The 16,259-nt window shown below is 35.4% G+C and overlaps 1 protein-coding gene across 1 annotated transcript in view; it reads right to left on the bottom strand.

Annotated features, from left to right (window-relative positions):
- CLSTN2 (calsyntenin 2) overlaps positions 1-3,056 on the bottom strand; it is a 232,763-nt gene extending 229,707 nt beyond the window's left edge. Inside the window, exons 1-2 of the mRNA XM_010568410.1 lie at positions 3,032-3,056; positions 1,313-1,435 (exon numbers count right to left, since the gene is read on the bottom strand). Coding sequence (XP_010566712.1) covers positions 1,313-1,435; positions 3,032-3,056 — 148 coding nt within the window. The remainder of the gene's footprint in view (positions 1-1,312; positions 1,436-3,031) is intronic.
- Between the last annotated feature and the right edge of the window lie 13,203 nt (positions 3,057-16,259).

The raw sequence follows: 16,259 nt of genomic DNA, 5'->3' as shown, positions 1-16,259 counted from the left end.
ATTATAATTAGTACTTCCCAGTTAGAGGCTGTCTACTTATCTCTGAATGGACATTGATTATGCCTCCATTAGCAAGTAACTTGGTGCCATAGGAACTGATCAGCAGACAAAGGTGTTTCATGCTGAGGTTGCTGTATCCATACGTATATGCTATTTGAGGCTTTTACCTCTAACTAAATTTAGCTGAGTCCCCTCCACTGAACATCCCCAGTGCATATAGAGTTGAGGAAGACAAGTGTTCTGTGCAACCAAGAACCATGGGGCACCATGAGTGACAAACCATTCTTGATATTAAAATGGGGTTCAATATATAAAAAACATTTTGTGAATCCCTGCTTTGCAGGGTATGAGTTTATGCCAGTATATGCTTTGGGGGGAAATGGCTAAAACAATTCTTACATGACGTTGTAAAATGCTGTTTGGGCCAAGTACTTTGACTTATTGCTTATTGAACATGACTGTATACCAGAAGAACAAGGATACTCAACTTCACTAGCTCCTTTCCTTATAAAAGACGAACATTCTTAAGCCATATAATCTTTTTAACAATTGCATCTTTTTAGGGTTTCAATACTGCTATCAGGCCTTAATATTCTCCCTTTTCTTCAAAAATATTTTTAATGAAACAGGGAATTTAAGAGAAAACTTGCCTGACATGCAAAAGTACTATTTTCTGGTTAAGGAACTCATAATATGACAGAATAAGTGTCAGGAAAAATAGACTTAATATAAGTAAAAACTTCTATATGACATACATCTATCATACAGCAATCTGAGCCAAAATCTTCAAAACCTCCATTAAATTTTCTGTCCAAGTCTTGACAGTTATAAAGTACTAACATGGTAACATAAGGTTTAAGCAACTTTAAATATTTGTCACATAGTTTGTCCATAACTAGGGAGTGGAATCAGAAGAGAGAAAGCAGGGGCTGTTATTACAAAACAAAATTAACTATGTATTATTACTTTAGGCAATTGTAATGATTCACTTCCATAAAAGCAAATTCAAATTTAATTATATAATTATTGTGTTTTCATTAAAAAATATGTTGATACGGGAAGCCTGCTGTATTATGCTGTTTATAATCACTTCTGCTTCACAACAAATGAGCAGACACATTTGTTCATTGTAAAAGACACTTCATTTCAAGGTCTATGGGCCAATGGTCAAGTCCTGAGTACTGAGATAGAGCCTCTAAACTTGTTCTTCAGATTACATTATCTCTGCACCACAAATTCATTCCTTACAAATGCTAGTAACTTCACAATGCAATCCATAAGCTAAAACGCTGCTGTTAACGTATGTTCCTACCTGCAAAGGGAACAGGTGCATCTTTATCCAAAGCAACAAGGGGAGGATCCAAAATTACAGTGTCATTGTTTTCAGTTATGATTCCATGGTATGATGTCTCAATCCAGGGCTTGTGTTTGTTCACTAGAAAAGAAATAGTATGCCTAATTAATTTGATTTGTGTTTTACATCCATTTAGCTCATTTTATCTTTAAAGAGAAATTATTTAATGCACATCCAGTATTAATGTTATTACTGAAAAGCCACTAACAAGATCCCAAAGTACTTCATAAACATTGAAATATTAAACCAAAATTATATGTATATTGTACTGCAATTCAGTGATGAGAAAACCAACACTTACAGACAACCCTCTAATTAAGACACCAAAGTAAAAAGCCAGTTTTCAAAATCTTTTCAATGTGTACCCAACTGTCAGATATAATTAAGGTCAGACACTTCTGAACACTTCTTTCAGTTGCAAAACTGTGATGCAAGAGAAAGGACATGCAAAGAAACACAACTCCTGTCAAGACACAATGGCAAGCAAAAGGGCAGGTGAGAACATTGGACTCTTGGTCAACTTCTCATTTTATATTTTTGGAAAAATATCTAAAATTACTTTTATGTTCTGTACATTGTAGACAAAAAATAAACTTCTACATTTTAATCACTGATAAAAGCCACCACCTCTTTTCCATTTAACCAGCTTTAGTGATGCTTAAATGGGATCTGAAGTTTTTCTGAAAAATCTGTCCTTCAAATACAGCTGTTGCACACTAGGATATCTGATCTTGAAGTACATCGGAAGATCACACAAAAATGCACTTAAAGTAGGGAATATACCATGTATCATCAGATTGTCTTACTCCTGAACCCTTTCAATATCCATCCCTCTCACCAACCATCTCCTATTTATTGAACAGTACAAAGATGCATTTTCCCCTTCCTTTTTATTTCATAACAGTCTTAGCTTTGCTATGCTTATAAATAGCAATTTATTCCCACAGCTACAATCACAATGTTATGTTTCTGGAACTCCTACATAAGTCATACAATGGTGCTAGCCTAAACAAATTACAATTTGAAGAATGTGCTACCCCAGGTATGAAGGAACACTGCACTAAGGAATATTTACCATGTTTTCACCAAGTCCAGATGCAAGGTAATTTTTGTACTTATTATTTAGTTGTGTGTATCAGATGCTACAGAAAACATCTGGTGAGATAACAGAAATCACCTCAAAGATGGAGGGTTGACACTTAAAGCAAAACCAAATTGAACCAGGTGGCATTATTTAAAATAACCTCAATACAAAAACAAACAAACTAACTAACTCCACACACACACACAACCCTAAACTGTTTCCTGCCTTGTCTTCTGTAAAACCTCCATACGAGGACGAGTTTCAAGTCTTCCCACATAGTTTCTTCTGTGTGAAGAAAGTAGCAAAAAACACCAAACAATAGAGAGGGCTCTGGCCACAGCAGAAGAGCTGGGCAATTAACAAATTATTTTGTTCACTGGCTATTTGGGCAAAGTACATAAATATATTTATGGCAAACTGAAATTCATTCTTGTTCCTTCTTGTTTCTTTCTTTAATCATTAGGAAATTGTGGACTTGGGAAGAGTGATCTAAGGTCCTTTTAAAGGGGAATTATTTTATATTCTAACAACTAATATGAGAACTTTGAGATCATTTATATGTTGCAATATAATTCTTTCAGAAGAAAGCATACTTATCTTCACAGTGGTTTTGCCCATTTTTGCAATAGCTAAGCAATGGGAAGATTAAACTGAGGATGTGTCAGGGAAAGGTGAAACGGAAAATAGGGAACTCAAATCTCTTCATCTTGTAATGACTATACAGCCAGGGGAGAGATTGGCAAGTTTATGTAATAGGATGAAGGCCAAAAGTCTTGTCAGTGTTGAAATATGAGAAGTGATGGATGCAATTTCAGAGCTTTGTATGGCATCTGGGATTCCAGTTTGCAGGGCAGTTGGAAGTATTCTGTATTTGTTATTTGAATATGTGAATTGCCTGAACATCCAGACACATAAATATGCTCCATTGGTGCTCCGATATGACTCAAAGGCTTTGACTATACAGAACACATGCTGTACAGAACAAAAGGCGATCTCTTGATTGAAGGCAGATACAATTTAACAATAATGAACTAGTAAATAGGAATTTGCATGAAGAAGGAACTCCTTATGTAACTAAAAGTTAAAGTACCAAATCCAGCTTTTCCTTCCTCCTGGCTCTGTTTATTGTCTGAGCTCTCACAAAAAGAAAAAAAAAAAAAAAGAAAAAAAACTAAAAAAAAGAAAAAAAAGAAAAAAAGAAAAAAAAGAAGAAAAAACCCACACACATACACACACAAAAAAAAACCCCAACCCAACACACACACACCCTTTCCTCCTGTAGATTCTACCGAATGGTTTTGATGACACTTTTGCTTAAGAAACAGTCTCAGTATAAAGCGACTGCAATTCTACTAGCCTTATTTTTTTTTCAGTTAGTGTCCTATGAGCAATAACAACAGTCAAATGAGTGACAACAACATAATTCCTTAAATTATGCTGGGGTGGGAAGAGAAGAAAGTACATTAAGAGCAAGTTCTACAATTTAGCCCTAGACCTTAGAGACTGGTATTAGGAAGAAGAAAGGAACAATAAAACAAAAGCAAAATACAATAAAAGGTCAAATTATTTGCAAGCTCTTATAAGGTCCATCTCCAAAGGAAAAATTATGACTATACAAGCTTTGTGTAACTTGTGGTGTGGAAATTTAAAAAATAATGGAAAACATCCACACTCTTTGGGAGTGCAAAACAATTCTTTTGCATCAAAAGGTCTATACATTTGAAATATTTTCACATAATGAAAATTATTCATCCTTTCACACTGTTTTGGATACTTGTTTTAAAATAAGGAATCTATAATACTGAGATTAGTGTAGACACATATTTAGCTAACGGTCGCAAGAGCATTCCAGATGCCTTTAGAAGACTTTGAACAGAATAAACAAGAAGATAAAAAAAGAAAGATGCCAATTAGCAGAACACAAGTGCACATTCCACCATAAAGGGAACTTGGCACAAAGAACCTCAATTCAGCAGTTTATCTTGACCAATTAGACTGAGACAAGTTTCACACGTTTTAGTTGGTATAACCAATTATGTCCTATGTTTATGCGCGTGTACAGAGTTAATATAACCAATTATATCTTATGTTTATGCGCGTGTACAGTGTTGATATAACCAATCATATTTTATGCCTGTGCGTGTGTACAGTGACTTTGCAGAATATGTGACTATAAGTATGTGTGTGTTTTAGCAATAAAGGGTTGTCTGTCATCTGCTTTCAACTTTACAGGCGTCCGTCTACTTCAATCTCCGCAATTAGTAGCTGGTGTTCTGGTTGGGGTGGGTGTTTATATTTTGTCTTCTAAAGGTTGCTAAAATGTTAACAGAGAAACTCTTACTAAACGCATACACCACTTATATAAGCTTTCATAAGATACTACATTCTAAAAAAAGCACATTCAAATATAACATGATTAATGAATACTTTACATTTCTTCCTCCAAGACAAAAGGGCCACTACAAAATGAGAGACTGGTTCAAATCAGTATTTATCCACAGGTCAACACAACCCTCATAAATATCTGCCATTTTCCTAACCCTATGCAGTATCTTTAAAACAAAAAGAATCTTAAAAATCAATTCAAAAGTCTTTTGTCCTGTCTCATTCTAGCTTTTGATTCAAATTTCAAGATATTTGAGAAGTACATATTTTTAAATACAAATTACATATTCTTGTAGTTGTGCCCTTTTTAAAAGCATGAATTTTTTTCCTCCCTTATCTACTCTCTCTACTTTTATAATACTAATGTATCGCAAAAAAAACATCACCTGCAACTCAGCCAATAATTCCTCTGCTTTAAGCAGGACCTGCACCTGAAAATATGAATTCCTGTAATGTAAGCAATATTTCCTTTTACTCTCCATTTTTCTAGCAGTGACCTTCAGATTTTTTTTATTACTGTAGAAAAATAAATTTACTATGTTTGACATAGACTAACAGGCACTCGCATCCAGGCTGTATTCATGTTTAGGGGAATAATTTGTGGTTTAGACAACACATACTGAATATTGGCGGAAAATTAAGGAAATCCCATGAGCTGAGTAGATTTTTTAAGAGCTTTACTTTTTTGACAGATATCCAAAGCCACATCTGAAGAGAAAAATCACTTTTTTCTTTTACTATAATTGGTTAGAACCTAAAGATCTTAATGTAAATATATACAGTTATGCTTTTCCTTTCAATCTACATTTAGTTTAAAATGCCCCCCAAACTGCGTTAAAGTTGCATTCTTTTCTCAGTTACATCAAACCCAGTCAAATTTTAGGTCAGGTTTCCAAAGACATAGTAATGCCATGCTGCATTTATTTAAACACCAGAACAAAAAAGTTCTGCCATGCTTCTACTTTAGGCTATATGAAACTTTATTTTTAAATAGAAAAAAAACCAAAATTCACATTATTTAAGAAATTATGTAATTCCTATTATATAAGATGTTTATTAGACTCTCTTGAACATTAACATGTACATTTTTGTAATTTTTATAAACTTTAAAATGAGGTGGGAACTTTTTATTTTATCTTTAAAATAGAAGAGGCATGAATGGTGAAAAAATATTTTAATGTTTCTCAGCAGTGCTTACAATTAACAGCATTCTATAAAAGAAAGTGAAAGGCAAACTACATTTTTTGGCTTGTGTTTGCTAAAGATGATGGAAGAAATATATATACAGATTTGTATGTGAAGTTTCAGGAACTGTGACAGCAGAGTACTATACAGCAAGCTAAACTCAAAAAAGTGAACAAGCTGGATACTCAGCAGATAAGAGCTATACAGAAAATTCTTTTCCCTCTTAAGGTATATTAAGTTGTAGCACACTTATATTAACTCTAAAACTGAAAAAAAAAAAAAAAGAAAAAAGTATGATTTTGGTTTTTTTTACAAAATATCTTCTCTGAAAGCATTTATTGTTTACCTTTTCCTTACGTTTGTCTAGCTGGGTAGAAGCTGAATTCACTATAATGCTTTCATGAATTCAAACGCATATTTTAGTTAAGATGTACAGATAAAATGTACCTATGCTGTGCATTGTTTTTTTTAAAACTTGCCTCCTTCCTATAATTTATTCATCATTAGTATAAAATCATAATGTAAATAATTTGTAGCATCTAGGATAAGGCAATTAATCTTTTTCCTTTATTGCAGTTACAGGTCAATTCATTAAAATTTGTACGCACCATTTACACTGCATTTTCATAGTCTGTCCCACCAAAGCTTGTGATTACAAGCCTTCGGATGTAATTAAACCATCTTGCTAGAAAACTGTTGCTCTGTGTTCCATCTGCAAATGCATTTGGCACGTAGAACAATGAAGTAGAAAAAGGCAAAAAAACCCCAAATTCATTTTGTAGAGTCTGCAGGAAATCTCATGCCTCCAGGAATGTTGTCTTGAAAGTCAATTCAAGGACAAGTCCCAAAATTTAGCAAAATGCATACAGAGAAAGGTTAGAAGAAGTTTAGAATCCCAAACATATGCTGAACTCATACGTTCTACTTTGGTGCCTTTTCCCCACCCTCTGCACAGTACCCTGGGTTTTACCCCTTCCAGATGGCATGCTCAAAAACCCACCCTGCTACTTGCCACCTGATACACAATAAGAAAAACAACCAACCCCTCACGCCAAACTCCCCTACAAACTATGATTGCATGTGAGCACTTTACACTTGCACCAAATGGCCCATGGGAAGCTCTGCAGCAGAAACGAAAATCACAGACAAGACATTGATACATCAGCAGTAGGAAAAGAAAATAACAACCACCTCCCATCCCAAGCTCTTTGGCAAGCTACCAAAAACCCCTTTACTATGAGTATGGCTATAGGTGCACAAAACTCTTTGTCTGTAATGTCTACAACATTAAAAGACAACCGCCTGCTTTATCAGACCGCAAGACATGCACAGGGCTCTTTGAAGGCAATCATACTCTTAGTAAATTAAATCTTCCCAGTCTTAATGCCTGTCAACAGAGTCACAATTTGTCAGTGCAGAAGTATTATTATAACTGGACCACAATATAGACAAAATATATGAGGACATCATCTTATGAGGAAAGACATCTTTTCCATAACCCAAGATAGACACATGTCCAGGGTGGGAGGAGTGGGTGGAAAGCAGCATGTGTCCAGTACAATGGTATTTCCAAAATTCAGATGGTTTCTGACCTAAAATACTTAGAAAATGTCACTGATCCAAAAATAACACATTATAAAGGAACTATGAAAGAAAAAAAAGGTAATATTAGAAGCTTTAACTACTGACACTAGGGCAGAGTCAATATTGTCTAGTTGATTTAACTGCTGATTTCTAAACTTTAGGAAGTAAAACTTGAAGTAGCAAGTTACAAGGGTTAAGAATTACTTTATGAATGCAAATATTTTCTTTCTTTCTTTTTTCAAAGACAGCATAATGGATCTATTTTCCATTTAAATGTACTGATAATATGTTCTCTCATCTCTATCTCTAGCTTAAAGATGTCGATTCCAGTAAAATTGGAGGAAAATTTAGACTTTCTTACTACTTAGTTCAGCTCTAAGTCCTTTCATCTGCTAACTTCAATGATCTTCAGCTCAGCCTGTTGGCATCCTGTCTTTCTAAGTGTCAAAGGCCTTCCCTTAAAAAACAGCCAAACTGAGGATGCTTAGGAAGCCTTTTAAACATAAGCATGAAATCCCATTAACTTCTGTAGAATATGAGACTGAACCTCTTTCCTTATGCAGTCTGCACTACAAGCAACAAGTCCTTATCTTGTACAGCAAAAAAAGAGAATGCTTCTAGTGTCCTATTAAGAGGATACTGCATAACATAAAAATCCTAATGATGCAAATGACATACTGACACCTGCAATGCACGATCATTATGGCTGAATGAATCCCAGATCTGGATGCCATCGGTTTGGCAATCCACTCCTCCTCTGGGGTGATACTTTGCTGGGTAAATGCCACATTAAAACTTGTGGGGTCAGCAAGAGCCAGAGTTCAAGCTCATTGTTTCAGGTATTTCAGTGAAAAAGGCTACGGAAAAATAGAATTTGTTATAATTGTTGAAATCCAGTGCCTTTTCTCTGGATAGTTTTAACAGCCCTGGGCTTTGGATCAAGAAGCAGAAACTTTAAAGGGGAAGAGGGAGAGATCAGATGATTTTGATTCACAAATATAGCTTATGCCATGTTCACTCTTACACGATCAAGCTAGAAGTTTTGAACACTCACTCACGTCCTTAACAGAAATTTGCTAGTCTCCAGGAACTCTAGTTACTGGTAACCGGAATATTTCAAAGATTGTCACATGTGACTGTATTGTACACACGTGACTTTATAACATAGAAGACCTTAATTCCACCAAGATATGACCAGACATGCAAACCTGGATTTCCTGCATTGCCTGCTCCAGAATGGGCCAGGGCTAGAAACCAAAGATAGGAATGAAATCTAAAATCTCATAGAGTAGCAGCTAAGAACAAAGAGTTCAGAAGATAGGCAGATTTGGGGGCTTAGCCCACTAAAAAAATGAGGATTAGGAGTTTGGTAAAGAATTTAAGTCTTCCTCTGGAAGGCAGAGACAACAAGGATATGGATAAATGCATGTTGAGGGAAAAGAAAGTAAGCTAGAAGTAGAAACTGAAAATGGCTGGGAAATAGGAGAAGTAAATAAATGTTTGCATTTTACAGGATTAAATCTTTCTCAGCATTAGGAAAAAAACATTGAGTGGCTATATCAGCAGAAAACAGAATGCTCTGTTTCCCTACACACAAAAGAAACTGAAAACTTTCCTGAATCTTTCATATATAAAAACACATTTTATATGTTTTGTCAAAGACAAATTGCAAAGAAGAAGTTTATTCTTCTGTCTCGCATGCTTAGTTCTCCATGTGATATCATTGCCTGAAACACCAGTAGTTATATTCTAGGTTTACTTTTAGATAGATAACTTCGAATCATAATGCTTTATGTGCTTTTACATAAAATTATAATGGAAAATTCCTGCTCCAATTAAGGCAATGTGAGTTTTCACACTTTTGACACTAAGTTCAGTTAAAGCAGAATTTTTATGATTTATGATATGTTATTATGAGATGTGAACTCTTTGGAGAACATTTTAACCAAAGAATACATTATAAGCAGTGCATCTGAGCAACATTAAATACTCAGTGGAGATCATACAGATAAGTTGGCATTGGTTTGATCATACTGCACAACAAAAACCTATTTTGCACAAAATAGCCTGCACAAGAAAGTCTCCTGCCATAAGCACATCTTCTCGCCCTCAAGAGAAAGCCTTTCAATAATGACAATTCCCATTAGCAGAATTTGTTCTTATATTATAAAAGGGGGAAAATTTGACATGGAGGACTCCTTTGTTAGTAGCTCATTCTTATTACAAGCTTATTTGAGCAAAAGCGTCAAGTGCCTTGTCTAATGGACTTGATAATACTAGGCAGTAAACTATTGTCTGTACTCTGTATTTATTCTGACATGCTTAAAAGTTTATGTAGCTATAAGTATGCTTGACTGTCTTGTAAAAATGGGGGGTTTGGGAGTGGAGGAAAGACATTCTTTTTAACACTGTCTAAATCAATATTAAACATTTAACAGGAACTTGCTAAATGCTTTGGTGTCCTGGTTTCAGCTGGGATAGAGTTAACTGTTTTCCTAGTAGCTGGTACAGTGCTATGTTTTGAGTTCAGTATGCAAAGAATGTTGATAACACTGATGTTTTCAGTTGTTGCTAAGTAGTGTTTAGACTATAGTCAAGGATTTTTCGGCTTCTCATGCCCAGCCAGCGAGAAAGCTGGAGGGGCACAAGAACAGGACACAGGACACAGCCAGGGCACCTGACCCAAACTGGCCAAAGGGGTATTCCATACCATGGGACGTCACATCTAGTATAGGAACTGGGGCAAATGGGGGTGGGGGGAATCACTGCTCGGGGGCTGGCTGGGTGTCGGTCGGCGGGTGGTGAGCAATTGCACTGCGCATCATTTGTACATTCCAATCCTTTCATTATTGCTGTTGTCATTTTATTAGTGTTATCATTATCATTATTAGTCTCTTCCTTTCTGTTCTATTAAACCGTTCTTATCTCAACCCACGAGTGTTACTTCTTTTCCTGATTTTCTCCCCCATCCCACTGGGTGTGGGGGGGGAAGTGAGTGAGCGGCTGCGTGGTGCGTATTTGCTGGCTGGAGTTAAACCACAACATTTGGTCAGCCCAAACCTGTATTGTTCAGGAAAAACAGTCTAGCTACAAATTTCATAAAACTCTACTCACAATATTGATATGTAAAACTTTTAGCAGCATTTTTACCCTGTGCCTTAAATTGTCACTAAGCTTACAAGTTATTTTTATTAATACAAAAGAGATTTCATCTCCTTGATTATGATGTCCAGTCCTTATAAATTTATCTATTGATATTTGTCACAACAAATAAACTACACAGAATGCAAAACTGAATTCTGAACTACCATTGTCTATATGTCTCAACCTTCAGGCCAGGAGGTTGCCTGTGTACTGTATATCAAGGAACAAAATTGGAATTAGAAGATAAGCCTGTCACGCAGCTAGCCATGTAACTCCAGTAGCACACATCTGATTAAGTTCTCATACATTTAAGTCTATACAGTTAAAAATCTTGGGGAAAGTATCTAATACCACAAAAAATGTTTTCATTCATGTCACAAGGACAGAAAAAGGTCATAAACAAATGAGATTGTGTTTTCCTATGTATTTAGTTGTACTTAAAAAACCATTTTGTTTATCTTGCTTACCAATGCTGACCTTTAATTCAACACAAATTTCTTATGAGCAGACTCCTTCTCATTTAAAACTACATAAAAGCTTGAGATTCACAGTATTTAATCCCTCTATCATTTCATTTAACTTCAATATTTAATAACTCCATGTTAATTATATGAAGCTGCCCTCTTCTTACATGCTTTATCTTTTTTCATTTGGACTGAAAGCTGTTCAGAACATGGATTTATTTTTCCATTATGAGAGTTTAAAGCATGCATTTTAAATAAACCTGACTCTAGTCCTTCTTCCTTAAATAAACAATAAAGGAGTGTCCTCTGAAGAGTTTTGTCAGATGATACTATCTGCACAGGGATTCCAGCACAGTTGTTTCATGGACTGGATATCAATATCTTGTAAATAATCCAGATATTTAAAGTAATGCTGAGGAACATACAGCTCACTAGTAAACATTTTTATCTAGATGGTGTTGCCATAGGAAATGAAAAAAAAAATTTCAATGATTATGCAGAAAAGCAAGAGTAATACCCTAATAGCACCAAAGATAGACCTCATTGAGGAGTTACAGATCTGCAGGGTGCCCTGTTTAACTAAAGAACAAATTTGCACATATAATGCCACTCTGATTGCCTGAAATATTAAAAACAGGGAATTCCAATTGCTGGCATTTCTTCCTATGAATGGTCTCAAGTATGACATCTCTAAAATGAACATTGTAACTATTACAGAACACTAGACATTTTAACATTTGCTGAGCAGATTTTCAAAGGTACTAGTTTTTCAGCACCTTATCATTCAAGTTAGCAACAGTTTTTCTTTATAAATTGTAACTTAAGTTCAAGTTTTAGAAATGGAAATTAAAGTAACTTAGGTTTTATGCAATTATGTCTCAAGAACTTCAGCAACACTCGGCAGTTGAGAATGGTATCTTGAAAAATTCAAAGTTAAAACCACTATTAGATTACAAGGCTAAAATAAATGAAAAAAATCTTAAGAAATTGTAACCTTTATAAAATTTTGTGCCACACTATTTTGATAGTAAAGATTCTTGAGTGTTACCACAAAATTGATCTTGCTGAAATCCCATGTTCCTATAAATAAGCCTATGCATCTGAAAATCTTGGGAAATGAACTATATTCTAATGCCATGGATTTTAAAGGAGTAAGTATTTTATTTTTCTTAAAACAGAAGAAAGTATTGATGTTCATCTTTCTATTATTTGTTCAAAATTACAGATTTCCATACAGCAGAGGCTGAAGGATATTCCAGTAGAAAGAACCTCATTACATAAAGGACAGGTATTGCTTCAAATAACCTGTCCTTTACTTAATCCAGAAAGATGGGGTCCCAGGCGATCTTCAAAGAGGCTAGTGATCTTTGTCTTTATTATGGCCACCACTCTTTCCAAATTAGCCATGTTGTTTTTGAAATAGGGATTGCATTATTGAAAAGAGATACTCTATTCCCTGATGAAAACCAAAAAACTCAAATACTTTAAGAGAACAGAAAAAGGAAGAGTTCAAGAAACGGAGAGATACTGTTAAATTCTAGATACGTTTATGTGAGCAAAGGCTTGTGAAGCTGAAAGGTTAAGGGAAAGATGTGACCACCCACAGAAACATAGAGGCTGGGAACATAAGAAAACTTTACAGTACCTATCCTCTGGATGTCTTGTACCATTTTAGGATTGTGGTTAAACCACAAATGGACTACACATCAGAATCACTGTCACACTGCAAGATGTACACATGTAAGATGGTACACATCTGTTATATACAAATCAGAGTTTTATGTTAGGACATCCTGACTAATATTCATGTACCAAAATCCACAGATTAAACAATCAAGTGTAAAAATAACTATCAATAGTGTAGGCAGAAGTGCACACTACAGAGAAACACAGAATAAAGTCCATTTGCAAGTATTTCCATATTTTGTGTTTAGATGTCTCTTAAACTGAAATGTACCTTAAAATAAATATATTAACTGTCCATCCTCACCCCAAACCTCTCTCCAGAATATGCCTTAAAATATTGGCATTTATTACATTATCCCATATATTAATAAAATAATGGTTACATAACTTTTACTACCATAAATGCACAATGCAGATGGTAATTGATGGCATTGTCTGTCTTATTCACAGCAGAAAGCAGGAATGTAGTAAATAACGCACAGGGAGGAAAAAGATAACAAGGGAGTGTCTTCTGGTTTGGTATCACGAAAGTGGTGTTGTATCCATGATGGTCATTTGTTGTAGAATGTCTATTTTTTCCTCAAGAACAGTTTTTTGGGACAGGGTCCAACTTCTTTTCCCTTTTATACAGTGCCTCTTATAAGTTTGTGCTCCTTGACTGAAGCTTCTACACACTCCAAAACAAATAATAATCTGTCTCCCAAAAGAATCAATAGGAATGTGGGTGTTACAGAAGTTCTAATAGTCAAGACCTATGTGTTTCAGCTATCCAAGAAAGAATAATGCACATAATTACATGAGCTATGTGTCAGGCATAAAGACATTCTGCCTTTCATAACAGTACTGCATATTTCAGCCATATTCTATCTACACTTTAAATTTTTCTAGTTCATTTATTTTATTTTAACAGCTTGGCTTAGACCTAGGAATGGCCTGAAATAAATATTTTTTAACTTTTAAGACTGTTTCTGATTATAAGCAGCTCTGACTTTATAACACAATATTTAATTTAATTGTCTTTTATGCTCCTCCTCATTATCAACGCAGCCTTTATTTTTTCCCAAGGCAATCTTTTCTCTCGGTACATTTTCTACAGATTTAAACCTACAGTTATCACTCATCCTACTTGAATGGTTTATTCTTTCCTCAAAACTCTCTCACCTATCTCTTCTGCATTTCGACCTGAAAATGGCCTCTTATTTTTCTTTCTCTTCTTCCCTCTCAACATCCTCAGAGTGTCTCCTAATGTCTAGATGATTTGAAACATACCAATTTACATAAAAATTATGTTGCCAACAGCCTAGTTTTAAAATATAATGCATATATTAGCAAATACTCCCTCCTCATATTCACATTTATGTATTTCAATAATAAATTTTTAGTACAGTTGGTGCTTAGAGTGAAAGTGTGGCAGAATTTGCCTGTATTAGGAGTCAGAATTACCAAGCACTGAGACCTGTTCCAGTCAGAGCTCGACTGTGACATTGCACCAACAAATAACACAGTCCTGTCCCCACACAGCTCCAACCACAGTGCCAAGAGGCTTTTTAGATCTCAGGCTCTTTAGGGACAACAGCAATCTATCAACTTCCACAATGATTTAATACAGCTTTCCCGCAGTACTCTAAGTAACCTCCCTGTACAATTGTCCCTCTCACTTTAGCCTGACCACATGAACAAGTGAGGAAGGAGATATCCAAATACAGGAAAGAAACCTAGAGATCACCTGAGTGTATGGATTACCTTTTTTAATTCCCTCTGTTATTAAACGTAACTGAAGGCAGCATTCTGGGCTTTGCATAGCCTTTCAGATACAAACAAATATTACTCAAAGGTTCCTTTTTTGTTTTTTTCCTCCTTCAAAAATGATTAGTACCTGCCTGTGGTTCTGCCCCACTCAAACAACATCAAAATGTTTTTAGACTTGTGGCACACTGTAGAAGGGACTTCACAGTAAGGAAAAAACTATGGCAAGACTGACCAATCTTTCTGACTGTATAAAACCACATGGTAAAACTTCCTCATCATTAAAAACCACAGAAGGTCTGCAACTGGGTCACAGATGAGAGATGACAATGCCAGCAGGTTCCTTTTCTCTGCTGGGGGACGGAATGTTTCACTCAGTCACATGGCAACCAAGTGACATCTGCTACAGTGATTCCTACTTTGCACTTCCCAACAACAGGCATTAAGATTAGCCACCTCCTCCTTTTCTAGCACAGCCTTGCTGCTTGTCAGATGATACATGCACTCTGGGAACAGGAGTCTCATGAACTCCATGAAAGTCACATGTGGCCCATCAGTTATGGGCCAGCCACTAGGTCTACTAACAGGACTAAAGAAAATTAAGGAAAATAAAATGATGATGGAAAACTTTTGTTTTGAATCTTGGTGTAAAACGTCATATTGTGTTATTGTTACTGATTTGTTATTAGTTAGAATTAATCATAATAGGAATATGGAACTATAAGAACTATTTTAGCAAAATTATATATATTGCATTTTATATATTTAACCAACAACTAACAGCTGCTGTGAAATCTCCTGTATAGCCCTGTACCAAGGCCGGAGAAATTGGTTAAAATCATCTAGTACAAATATTTAGAACTTAGATAACAGATGTCAGAATTTTAAATTAATAGGAACTTAGGAACTTAAGAAAATGTATTATGTGTAACTATAAGAATTCGAGTATTGTTTGAAATCAGTTAACCACGGAAGCTTTGGTAAAGATTTACTTTGATCTAATTAACGAGAAATTCCAATCAGTAGAGTTAAGTGAGATTAACCAATGATTGTTTTAGTATAAGAATATTGATAAGGTGGTGTGACTGAGGGCCAATCACTAGAAATATTAAATTCAAGAATTAACATTGAATGTATTTTATGTAAATCTAATACATGATGGCAAAAATCGTACTGCGCAGAATCACATGAAAGGTCAAGTATCGGACAAGTGAGGAAGACTATGGAAGACCACCAGAGGGCTTCTGAAGACCACCAGAGACCCTCACTGCGCCTGCGTAAAGGACATTTACATATGCTAATAAATTCCCAGAAATCTAATGAATATGTATGAATAAGTTTAATATAAGGTGTATGATTTTGGTGTTCAGGTGTGCGTGGTTCGTGAGAGGACTCGCCCGTGCACCCAGCCGTTAATAAAGAAGTGTCTGCTTATCTACACTACATTGGTGTTGATAAGTTCTTTATTCCGAGTTTTTCGGTAACATTATGAGCTACCAGGACTACCAAGCAGACAAACAAGTGTAAAATAGTCAATGGTTAGACAGACAGGACATCCAGCCCTCAGGCACCACAATTTTTTTGTATGCATATTGTTCAGAAGTTGACAACTCAGCTGTATTTCTCC

This window comes from Haliaeetus leucocephalus, unplaced genomic scaffold, assembly GCF_000737465.1.
Source record: "Haliaeetus leucocephalus isolate CR32 unplaced genomic scaffold, Haliaeetus_leucocephalus-4.0 Scaffold240, whole genome shotgun sequence".
Lineage (NCBI taxonomy): Eukaryota > Metazoa > Chordata > Aves > Accipitriformes > Accipitridae > Haliaeetus > Haliaeetus leucocephalus.
Note: the sequence above shows the minus strand (reverse complement) of the source record. Positions and strands in the feature narration are given on the sequence as shown.